At 41.3% G+C, this 12,454-nt stretch overlaps 2 protein-coding genes and 1 long non-coding RNA gene across 3 annotated transcripts in view; 2 read left to right on the top strand and 1 right to left on the bottom strand.

Annotated features, from left to right (window-relative positions):
- Nucleotides 1-12,454, bottom strand: part of mb (myoglobin) — a 28,181-nt gene that overhangs the window by 1,258 nt on the left and 14,469 nt on the right. The gene's annotated exons all lie outside the window — the stretch shown is intronic.
- On the top strand, nucleotides 2,052-2,869 carry LOC142948243 (uncharacterized). Its single transcript, XR_012953473.1, has 3 exons — nucleotides 2,052-2,147; nucleotides 2,239-2,436; nucleotides 2,552-2,869. It is a non-coding gene; the product is annotated as an uncharacterized LOC142948243 (long non-coding RNA).
- On the top strand, nucleotides 5,988-12,225 carry LOC142948241 (serine hydrolase-like protein). The gene is made up of 12 exons (XM_076090129.1): nucleotides 5,988-6,195; nucleotides 7,232-7,375; nucleotides 7,988-8,101; nucleotides 8,720-8,761; nucleotides 8,854-8,873; nucleotides 8,983-9,057; nucleotides 9,791-9,900; nucleotides 9,998-10,077; nucleotides 10,187-10,221; nucleotides 10,343-10,419; nucleotides 10,528-10,615; nucleotides 11,187-12,225. The coding sequence occupies exons 1-12, from the start codon at nucleotides 6,138-6,140 to the stop codon at nucleotides 11,328-11,330; spliced, it is 987 nt and encodes a 328-aa protein (XP_075946244.1). The 5' UTR covers nucleotides 5,988-6,137; the 3' UTR covers nucleotides 11,331-12,225.

Raw genomic sequence — 12,454 nt, 5'->3', positions numbered from 1 at the left:
GACCAAATTTGCCAAATTATAACCAGATTCAGCTTGAACCTATTATTGCGATTTTCCAGAAACTATTATCACTTTCATTCCCTGTCAGTATGACCTAAATCAACACATTTATATCAATAAATGTGAATTACTCTTTTTTTAAAAGACAGTACGTACCTGCAGAGCAGTAAAATATCCTGTGTGATTAAACTAAATTCTTCTTTGCTTGACTTCCCCTCTCCGAGCTGACCTTTTATACTCCCTCACTCCGCCCTGTCACCAAATTATTCCAGACCTCTCATTCATCTCACCGCACGTCTCTTCAAATGTTAACACCTCCAAACTTAATGGAAACTTCTGATTCCACGTTTGTCTTTAGATTATAGCCAGCCAGGTCACCACGTTCGTGTTTAGGCAAAGTAATTACATTTAGTAGAAGCTGAAAACTTTGGAGAAAACATACAGATTTCTTTCATTTATTTATTTTTCTCAATATTGATCCACTCAAAGGGAGATCAGTTTAAATGAAGGATGTATTTATGTTCTGTCTGCCATGTCACATTAAAGGGATTTTGGAACAGTTTAAAGGTGTCGTCAGACCCAGCATGAAGTGTTTTGATTGTGCTATAGCTAAAACTAATGTTGTCTTATACAAAAAGCCCTGCAATAAACTCTGCTTTTTTTATTGATTACATGTTATGGCATGTGACCGTGCCCTAGCTCTCGGCCACCACTCCTCACTAAATCTTTATGGTTACAACTAATCTCCAACACAGGCAGTAACACCTTCTCCTGTTTGATCTGATGGCCAGCAGCCAGGAAGCACTGCTTTCAGGAGCGAGTCATATAAGGTGGCTACGTTACCTCGGCTGCCCTCGCCAAATCTGTAAAGCAGGGGTGTCAAACTCAAGGCCCGCCACGTTATTTTATGTGGCCCTCGAATCCGCCAGCAAAAAAAAAAAAAAAGTTAAAAAATAATAATTTAAAGTTAGACTAGATAATAAAAATATCCCCTGCAATAAACCCTGCTTTTTTATACATGTTAGGGCATGTGAGCGTGCCCTAGCTCTCGGCCGCTCCTCACTAAAACGACGTGGTGGTTACAACTGATCTCCAACACAGCTGTCAATCACTGCTCATGAAGCTTGGGAACTCCAATAAAACTGTCAACCTTGGCAGCGCGGTTCAAATACGAATTAAGATTTTGTTAGAGCATTGAGATATACCGTGTGTTTTCTGAATGAGGGCTGTCTTTTACAAAGCCATCCAGCTCACGGTTTATGGTGTTTGGCTAATTGCATCAAAGTGTGTCCTTTAGCAGATCAGTGTAGTGGGTACATTTTGCATGATGGGTGGTAAATACTGTTTCCTCACAATAAGAAGCTCACTGGTGCTTTGGGGACTTGTATTTGGGCATTTTTCATACATTATGGGCATATTCTTCTGTCAAATCCAATTATAACTTTCAAAAATATTGAACCTTCTCCGTTTAGTAAAAGTCTGATTGGGACATTAGTGTGTATGCGACGGAAGGTTCAGAGCGAGAGTGCAGCTTTAAAATCTTCATTAATAATCATCTCTAACTTGCTCTATTTTCCGCAATGTTCACTCTTCGTGTATCATTTTAGGTCAACGTGAAGAAAAGTGTGTGCTCCATGTGCGCAGAGTTGTTGACGGAGTGAGTTCACGAAATTACACAACACGTTTGCCGACAAACAAGTGTGCCCTGGGGCTGGGTGGTGATTCATTATTAGTGATCGTTAACTTTCAATGGAAACATGTCTCTATTATATGCACATGTGAACCGAAATGAAGGATTCTGAGCAGATTTGAATTATAAACAGAGGTTTTTGGTTATTGAATGGTCTTTCTTTTACAAATTTGAAGAGTTTTGTATACAGTTTACAGATTTTTTTATAGCAGATGACAAAAATGACAACCAATACACCTTCACCCTCTGAGGAAGGGTTACTATTGTGATATATTCAAATACTACCACCCAGCTCTAGTGCATCTGTATTGCAGTGAAACCACAGCAGTGACGTTGTCTCTCAACTGTAAACAGTCTGAATGTTTTGTGGTGAGATACTGAACCTGGTTGATGATCTGTGAAATGACTCCCACAGCTCTGCACTGGAGCCACTTCTCCATCATAGGCCACAGTATGGGTGAGTGCAGCGTAACAGCAGAATGGGAGCATTTAAAATGTTAATGTTATGTTATATTTACAGTATAAAAAGTCCATCTTTTTTATTTCAGGTGGTAACGTTGCTGGAATGGTAAGTGACATGGCATGCTACTGTTTTCACAGTACACGTATACTGACTCTGTAGAGAGTATTTTGCTGTACCGTGTGGTATTTGGTCCCTGTTATGTCCACAGTTCAGTGCACTGTATCCTGAGATGGTGGATTCTGTCGTACTGCTGGACTCTTATGGATTCTTACCTGCAGATCAGGTACTTTCAGTTATTTATAAATTTAAAAATGAATTTGTTGCTTAGTTAAGAGTGAGGGAAAATACAATGTACTTTGAAGTTGTGTTGCAAAATATCTTATTTTTATTTCCACCAGGTTTCAGAATGGTCCTCCAACGTGTTGAGAATCCATTGTTACCGCTCATTCATCTACCTCTCTCACCGCACGTCTCTTCAAATGTTAACACCTCCAAACTTAATCTGGAAACTTCTGATTCCACGTTTGTGTTTAGATTATAGCCAGCCAGGTCACCACGTTTGTGTTTCGGCAAAGTAATTCAATTTAGTAGAAGCTGAAATCTTTGGAGAAAACATACAGATTTCTTTTATTACATTTTTTTTCTCAATATTGATCCACTCAAAGGGAGATCAGTTTATATGAAGGATGTATTTATGTTCTGTCTGCCATGTCACATTAAAGGGATTTTCTAACAGTTTAAAGGTGTCGTTGATGAAAAACATCATATAACCATGCTGAAAACAACACAGTTGGTTTCATAACAGATAGATAACAAGTAAGAACATCAATAGTTCCGAGAACTAAACCTGGGCGTCTACGATAAACACTTCCCGCACGCACACCAAATGTTCTGTCACAATTGGTCTGATATCTCAGAGGCGGACAGAAAGAACATACCTTATTTGGAGAGCCGGATGTGCTTTGGTTGTGGTTCAACCGACTGGTTTGATTGGTGGAAGGTGACCTAACGGGGCTGTAGTTATAGAAGTGTAAGAACGCAATAACTAATATTTTGGATCTGTTGTATGGTGCCTTGTGCTCAATAAAACACTTCCCGCTGGGTTGCAACTCCAATTCAACTTCTCTTCTCGTCAGTTTGCCACAACATAATTGTTCTGGTAATTTGGGGCAATTTGGGGCGGCCTTGAGGGTGGAGTACCCTGCCAAAATAGATCCCAAATCATTAAAGGGGGAGCCCCTGGCAGAGACTGAGAATGCAGCTGCATATATTAACAAACAGCTGAAAAGATGGAAACAAGCGACAGAGGAGGAGGCCGAGAGCAGCGCTGTCTTAATGACTTTGTTCAGGAATGCAGTTGTTGAGGCCCTGCCAACTCCGGTGCAAAGCAGCCTGGAGAATGTGGTCGGACTGACTTCAATGCCTCACCGACCATTCCGTGATCACGTGGTGCACGCTATAGAAAAATATAGGAAGGATGAGGAGAAAATGAAAGAGCAAGAGAGAAGTCTGCAGCAAAAATTAGCACAGCTGCAACTCAGTGACTTTTAAAACAAAAACAAAATAAAGACCCAAGCTCCAATGGTAAATGACACTACTAACAATGCCAACTGCACCTGATGCTCAACCATCACTCGTGCAGCCGCCCGCTGTTGTCAATGTTTATTCACAACAGCCAAACCCACAACAACGACATGGGGCAATGAGACCACCGTTTGCTCGCCCTCGCTGGGAAGGTCAAAGAGGACCACCTCCTTTCCAGAATGGACAACGCAGGCAGCCCCCACAGGGGGCGTGCTGGGGGTGTGGAGAAACAGGCCATTTCCGAGACAATTGTCCGAAACCACGGCCAGACACAGAGTGGAGAGAGGAGGGTCGGGGGTCTCAGTCCATGCAACGTGGGGGTAGAGGCCCAGTAAATCCATAGGCAGGTCCAAAATATGGATACTAGGGGTGCCCAGAGAATCCTAAAGGGGAGGGTCAGCATCCAATTATCACCTTAGGAGCTGATAAAGAAGCCATGCTACAGGTTCAATTAGAAGGCAGGCCAACACCAATGATGGTCGACACTGGAGCTACTTACACATGTGTGAGTCCAGAATACGCCACACACCTCCCCTTGTCAGGCAAATTTGTTAAGACAGTAGGATTCTCGGGAATGACACAAATGATTCCAATAACAGCTGCAGTAAGACTAACCTCTGAAGATGGTGAAGCTAAAATACCAATTTTAGTATCTGATCAAACTCCAATCAATTTGTTGGGAAGGGATGCACTGTGCAAATTAAAAATAAAAGTTTGGTGCTCACCAGATGGGGTGTATGTTGATAGGTCTGGATTGGATTTCCAAATGTACACACAATCTGAATGTGCAAAAGTCTATTGGCTGGATGATGTTACAGATGATGTTGTGGAACATCAATGATGGCAAAACCGCAGGTAGTAACAATTCCAACACGAAAAACATTACAAACTGCAACTAAAAGTGAAGGGAGCAAAAACACTTTTATGGAAGACATGTTGACGCACGTGCCAGATCAAGTGTGGTTACAACATGACAACGATGTGGGGTTGGTAAAGTCTGCCAATCCTGTAAAAATTTAATTAAGGCCAAATGTGAAACTGCCTTATCGGCCACAATATCTGCTAAAACCAGAAGCTGAAGAAGGTGTAAGTAAGACAATCGAAGGCTTGATAAACGCAGGAGTGTTGGTTGAGACGTACAGCGCCTGCAAACACTCCCATACTACCAGTGTTAAAAACTGACAAATCCAAATACCGACTTGTGCATGACTTGCGAGCAGTAAATGATGTATTACAAGATTGGCCAGCAGAAGTGTCAAATCCACATACTCTCCTCACGAATGTGCCACCTGATGCAACATTCTTTACAGTAATAGATTTGTGCTCAGCATTCAGTATTCCATTGGCTGAAGACTCTCGACATCTTTTTGCCTTTACATACAGAGGACGAAAACTCCTGGGTTTTGTTCCAAGTGGATTGAAAGTTATGCCGAAGGTTTTCTTATACAACAGCCCTGCAATAAACCCTGATTTTTCATTGAGTACATGTTAGGGCATGTGAGCGTCCCCAATAGCTCTCAGCCACCACTTCTCACGAAAACGATGTGGTGGTTACAATTAATCTCCAACACCGCTGACAATCACTGCTCATGAATCTTGGCAACTCCAATCAAACTGTCAACCTCGGCAGTGCTGTTCAAATATTAATTAAGATTTTGTTAGAGCATTGCTTATGTCACACCTCAAATGTCTGTGGAAACATGTTTTAGTGTTGGTTTAATTGAAGAGTACTGAACCGTTAAGGACCTAAATACATTTCTGACCTGCTGCAATGTTATGAACCATAAATTAATAGGAAAGCCTTTTAATTTCACTATTCATTCATATCTCATACTGCTGTAACTTTTATTTTATGGTTTTAACTCTTTATTCAGTTGTATATTTTATTTTATTCTACTCTTTTAAAGTACTACTTGTATGTATCTTTATAATTCCTTGCATCTTTTTATATGTTTTCTTTGTTTAATGCCTTTTTAAATCTCACTGTATGTTCAGCACAGTTTCCTGCACTCTTTCTGTTTTTATTTAACAATCTTATAGTGCCATGCCCTGCTTCTATGTGTTCTCTTCTTGCTGTTGTATACAGTATTCTCACAAAACGTGTCAGAAAGTTGGTGAACTGTGAACACCGTGGCAGTAAAAAACCATGGTCAAAGAAAAACCACTGCGTGAAAAGTAAGCCCCGCCTCTTCTTAAAGATGATTGGCCCAGACACTAACTCCACATGACCTTTTATCCAATAGCATCTTTAGCTAGCATCGCGTGGGCTTTCAACACCCGGAAATACTGGTGTTGAGCTCGAAAAAGGCTGAAACCGTGTTAAAGTTCCGAGTTTAAAGATATTTACCCACTCTTATAGGTTTTATTTAAATCGTTTCTTCAGCAGAGGTGTTCTCCAACATGTTGCAGGCTTTGAAGAGTGTCAGACACCTGCATTCCAGTGCGATGAAACAAACAGGTAACCAACATGTCTGTCTGCATGGAGAAACTTAGGAATGTTTGTTAGGTAACAGACGTTTTTAAAACCATGACTGTTACTGAAAATAGGAAATGCTGTTTATGATTTTAATAATGTTTGTGTATGAGCTGCAGACTGAGGCAACTTCACCACGGTCCAGTACAAGGTTACAACAAGGTTCATGTAATGTCCTAGTTCAACATGGTTGGGCAATGAAATGCAGTTTGTAATCCCAAAACACACACAAAAAAACAAAGCAAGCCTAAATTATATTTTGAGGATGAGTTGATGAGTCTCCCAGCCAGAAGAAAGACGCTGCTCGGTCGTTGCTTTTTAATATCCCTTGGGCTCTTTGCAGGAACCTCTTGTCACCAATTTCAGGGATTTTCGGTAGATGGGTACCCGTTATGTTCTGGGCGGTTCTAATCTCCCTCTGTAGAGCCCTCCTGTCCCGGGCCGTGCTCAGACCATGTCAGGTTGTGATGTTTCCAGTCAGGATGCTTTCTATTGCTCCACTGTAGAAGTTAACAAGAACTGTGCATGGGAATCTTGCCGTGTTGGGTGTCCTGAAGAAAAATGTTTGTTAATGCTCTTTATTGAACACAACAGAGATGGAGAAATACAAGTAAATGTGGACAAGGACGTTATGATTTCATAGATTTCTTCTCACGGTATGTATCTTACTTAAAAAGGCAGTTAAACTGGGTTAGAAATGAATGTAGGTAGCAGGCTACTTTGCTTGCGGAATAGTCAGATGTACTAAAAAGAAGAAGAAAGACTCTGCATTTGTGTTGTGCTGTTTTGCAGAAAATGTATCAACAATCGTGATATTCGATGATGAATGGATTTAGTGATCTCTGAAGCAAAAATGCAAAACATCCGGTGGTTCCAGCTTCTCAGGAGGAGACTGACCGCTTCATTTCCCTGTCTTATACGATTGGAAATTGAATATCTTTCTGTTTGGACTGTCGGTTGAACATAGAAAGAGGTTTCAGCTGGTCATAGGCATAACTAAACAAGAGTGTTTTATCTCCAGTTTCAGAGCTCTTTATACCAGTACCATGGGGAGAGATCAGAGGGAAAGTCTGGGGTCCTGATCACGGTCGTCCTGTGCTGTGCCTGCACGGCTGGGCTGACAACTGTGGCACGTTCAACACTCTCATTCCGCTTCTACCCAAAGGTAATTGTTGTTCATGTAAAACGTACTCCCATTATTTATTTCTATATATATATATATATATAATATTGAACCTTCTCCGTTTAGTAAAAGTCTGATTGGGACATTAGTGTGTATGCGACGGAAGGTTCAGAGCGAGAGTGCGGCTTTAAAAATCTTCATTAGTAATCATCTCTAACTTGCTCTATTTTCCGCAATGTTCACTCTTCGTGTATCATTTTAGGTCAACGTGAAGAAAAGTGTGTGCTCCATCATACACTGTAGCTATGGAAGCAAACAGACTCACACATTTGGCCCCGTAAGCCTGAAAGTGACAGCAGTGCCCAGGAGCTGCCGGGGCCACAGCGTTTATTTAAAAAGAAAACACGTCAGTTTTAAAGTCACTCCTGTTATTTACGTTTTTCGACAGAGAAGCAAAGAAGCCCTCCGGTTTGACTAACTTTCCTCCTGACAAAACACTCTCCGGATAATTGAGCTTGGTTACTTTTCTTTTCTAATTGCATGCCCATATTTGCTTCAGAAAATGTTGATTTTTTTGTTGTTTAATATAGGTAATTGTTTGCTTAAAGAGATATGCAACAGTCGCTCAGTTCTCCTCTCTGTCCGTCCTCTCAGAGTGCAGATACGTGGCGGTGGATCTGCCGGGTCACGGCTTGTCGTCGCATCGTCATCCCGGAGTCTTCTACTCTTTTCCTGAGTACGTAATGGATGTGCGCAGAGTCGTTGACGGTGAGAGAGTTCGCGAAATTACACAACACGTTTGCCCACAAACAAGTGTGCCCTGGGGCTGGGTGGTGATTCATTATTAGTGATCGTTAACTTTCAATGGAAACATGTCTCTATTATATGAACGTGTGAACTGTCACAGCTCAGAAACGGGAACAAAAACAGGGAGACAACACGCTGGCGGCCAAAAGTAGCAATTTTACACACAAAGACAGCCACGACTGTCAGTTGTAAGCCAGTCAACAAGTTCTTCCTTTCAGAGAGGGCAGCTGCCAACTGGAGAGGGTACTTTAGGGTCGTCACAGAACCAAAATGAAGGATTCTGAGCAGATTTGAATTATAAACAGTTTTTTTGGTTATTGAATGGTCTTTCTTTTACAAATTTGAAGAGTTTTGTTTACAGTTTGTTTTATAGCAGATGACAAAAATGACAACCAATACACCTTCACCCTCTGAGGAAGGGTTACTATTGTGATATATTCTAATACTACCACCCAGCTCTAGTGCATCTGTATTGCAGTGAAACCACAGCAGTGACGTTGTCGCTCAACTGTAAACAGTCTGAGTGTTTTGTGGTGAGATACTGAACCTGGTTGATGATCTGTGAAATGACTCCCACAGCTCTGCACTGGAGCCACTTCTCCATCATAGGCCACAGTATGGGTGAGTGCAGCGTAACAGCAGAATGGGAGCATTTAAAATGTTAATGTTATGTTATATTTACAGTATAAAAAGTCTATCTTTTTTTATTTCAGGTGGTAACGTTGCTGGAATGGTAAGTGACAGTGTCATGGCATGCTACTGTTTTCACAGTACACATATACTGACTCTGTAGAGAGTATTTTGCTGTACCGTGTGGTATTTGGTCCCTGTTATGTCCACAGTTCAGTGCACTGTATCCTGAGATGGTGGATTCTGTCGTACTGCTGGACTCTTATGGATTCTTACCTGCAGATCAGGTACTTTCAGTTTCCTCAAAGCTGTAATTTGTTGCTTCGTTGAGAGTGAGGGAAAATACAATGTACTTTGAAGTTGTGTTGCAAAATATCCTATTTATATTTCCACCAGGTTTCACAACGGTCCTCCCACATGTTGAGAATCCATTGTTACGGTCTTTTACTGTAGAAGTAATATTTTTATTTTATTTCACATTTAACACCAAACTATCTGTCCAGTCACAAAAACCTGAAGCCGAGCACGGACAGATTTATAGAAGTGGACATTTCTTTTTGTTATTTGAACAGGGTGAATGCACAAAGAATAGTAACGTTGTGTATATAATATGGAGAGATTTAATGTACCAGGCTTTAGCAGATTGCCATTTTCCGCCGGTAGAATATATACGGCAAAGAATTACAGAAAATGATCAACAGCTCTAGGTCATGTCATCCACGCCGGCTTTCCATCATGCTTTGCCTCGTATGATCACGAACGGGTATTAAACATCTTATCAAAAAAGCTCTGTAAAAAGTCTTAAATGGAACTGGCACCACTCCACTAACCATGCAGAGCAGTAGCTACGGAGGAGAAGGAAAGACAAGTTGTTCAGAGTTCAAATGTATTGTTGAATTAAAAACAGCTTTTGTTCATATAATGTAGTTGCCTCACTCGATAATATTTCTCTGTGAAGAGCTGCGCTGTCCCGCATCATTGATATCTTTTTTTTTTTTTTTCTTCTTCTTTTTCTTGCAGAAAGAAATGTTTAAAGTGCTGAGGCAGGGGATGGATGAGATGTTGCAGTTTGAAAAGCAGTCGGAGGAGAAGAATAGAAGAGTTTACACTTATGAAAACGCAGTAGAGAGGTATTGCATCTTTCCTGTTCACGTTGTTTTAAACAGACTGCTGAACTCAGTCTGTTTGTACAAGTGTTTTCTTAAAGCCTTTGTGATTTTCTTTCAGGCTGTCGGCTGCAAACCCGGCTCTGTCTGAGCGGTCAGTGCGCATCCTTTTAGAACGAGGTCTAGTTCAAGTTGAAGGAGGTACGCCTTCACATTCCTCCTCTGGAATGTTTGTTATGGGCGCTTTGGGGTTTATTTTGAATACGTTTTCATTCCCATGCCGATCATAGAATGTATTTATCTCTTGCAGGTATGGCGTTTACCCGAGACTTTCGTATTAATCTGGTAGGTTTTTGCTGAACTGCACCACTGCTCTTTATTCTTTTATATCTCTCCCACGGGTGTCGTATGCACCCCTCAAAATTCATGTGCAGCATTGTGTTGTTTTGTCCTTTTTTGTTTTCAGAAAAATATAGTGCGCATCAGTTTGGAGCAAAGTCTGACGTTGCAGTCTGAGATAAAAGCCCCTATTCTAGTTGTTCTGTAAGTAATTCCTCCACCCCAGATTCTTTATTACATGTGCTAATCTCAGTGCAATACTAGGAAACATACATGCTATCTTTGTCTTCTCTTTCTTCTTTGTCTTTCCAGAGCAGAGGATGGCTTTGACAAATTATTTGTTGGACAGGATAAAAAAAAATCCCTATCAGCAATTGTCCAGGGCTACAGGGACAGAAAGGTGAGTGTATTTTTACAGCGTGTTTGTGTAAAGTAAGGTACGCTCGCATCTTCGTGTTTATTTTTAGCCGTTAAGCCTGTGTGTGTAATTGTGCTTACAGACAGACAGACGGATGCAAAAGTCGCTGCGTAGTTCGAGCTCAATATCTCAGAGGCAGCAAAAATCTTTGTAGCTGGGAACCTCAACGCTGACCTACATACTGGCACTTGGTCAACAGAGAACAGAACTAACATAGCGGAGCATTTAGCAGCTATAGAGAGAGCTATTTCCCTCAGGAAGCGGTGGAGACCAAAAACAGAGCTAAAAGAGAGAGAATATTGGACTTGGATTGAACATCTGACCAGAAACACGACTCCAAATGAATGCTAATGTTGCTCCATAACTGCTGGATGTGTAAATAACCAATTGTTTGACGACATGTTCCCCATATCAACGTAAAAGTTGAATATGTCAACGTTATGTTCACAACTTGTTTCTGCTGCCCCCAGGTGGCCAGAAGAAAACAGTTACTGCAGGTTAAACTGTGACACTCAAAACCCTCGTCTAATATTCCCCGTCTCTTTTCTTTCAGCACACGTTGGTGACCGTACCAGGCGATCATCACATCCACCTGAATGACCCTGAAGTCGTTGCTCCACTTGTGTCTGACTTCCTGCAGACCAAAGTGTTGACACAGCCAGCAAGACCAGCCGAGGAACAGACCTCGAAGATATAGCGAACACCAAAACGTCACGTTACGCTGCTGATTTGAACAACTTTATAAAATGTGCTTGTATTCATACTGTGATGTTAATACTCACCTTGGTGCCTTAACCTGGACTCCTAAATGATTTTATGTATTTTAATAGATATTAACGGAGTGCTGACAAAGCAGTGTTGCATGCATTTAAACAGAAATGATACTTCTGTAACACACTTTAATTATTAGGGACAATTTGAATAGTAACAGTATAAACCATGTTTGGCTGCTGATGGCATGGTACAGTACGATATATGATCTTCTTAACAGTACTCCACCTATTTATCACTGTTGGACTCACGATGGACAGTTAAACATAAGGACAAAATCAATGCAGCAGAAGCAGAGTTATCATCTTTTATATTCCACGCATTCTTCTCCCTTGTCAAAACTGGGCGCCTACATTACCCACAATGCAACTCAACTACAGACAGTACTTTTTGCGGAATGCTAACTTTGCCAGTAGAACTAATAGAAATGACAATTAAGGGAATTTAGTCAATTGGAGGTGTCATGAACTAAAGTGTTGGACGGGTACATTTTAAAAGTGCAGTGTGAAAGATTTGGCACCATCTAGCGGTGAGGTTGCAGATAGCAACCAACTAAAACTCATCCCATGTGCCAAGCCTGTGTAGGAACTACAGTGGCCGACGTGGTATGTAAATGGGTCAATCTAGGGCCAGTGTTTGGTTTGTCCGTTCTGGGCTACTGTAGAAACACAGCGGCCGGCTCAGTGAAGAGGACCCGCTTCGTATGTCAGTATAAACGGCTCATTTTAAAGTAACGAAAACACAAGTTCCGTTCTTGTTTTCAGGTGATTATACACATACTCTATGGGAAAGTGCTTCGATTAAAATACATATGACCATTATTCTGCCATAATCAATATTTTTAGGAAGTATGGAAATCATAAACCTTGTCGCACCACTGAACTCTTTTCTCAGCCCGGTGTCTTCCTGCTGCCCTGCAGTACAGACTGCTGAGTATCAGCAGACAACAGTTCGATCACCTTGTAGCTTCTGCCTTTGAGTATTGTTTGAAATGCACCGTGGCGGGCCAGGTGTCTTAGAAGTCTGCTGCCTGCTGTTAATATTTTAGCA

The sequence above is a fragment of the Anarhichas minor genome, unplaced genomic scaffold (genome assembly GCF_050575085.1).
Source record: "Anarhichas minor isolate MPS153535 unplaced genomic scaffold, ASM5057508v1 ptg000012l, whole genome shotgun sequence".
Classification (NCBI taxonomy): domain Eukaryota; kingdom Metazoa; phylum Chordata; class Actinopteri; order Perciformes; family Anarhichadidae; genus Anarhichas; species Anarhichas minor.
Note: the sequence above shows the minus strand (reverse complement) of the source record. Positions and strands in the feature narration are given on the sequence as shown.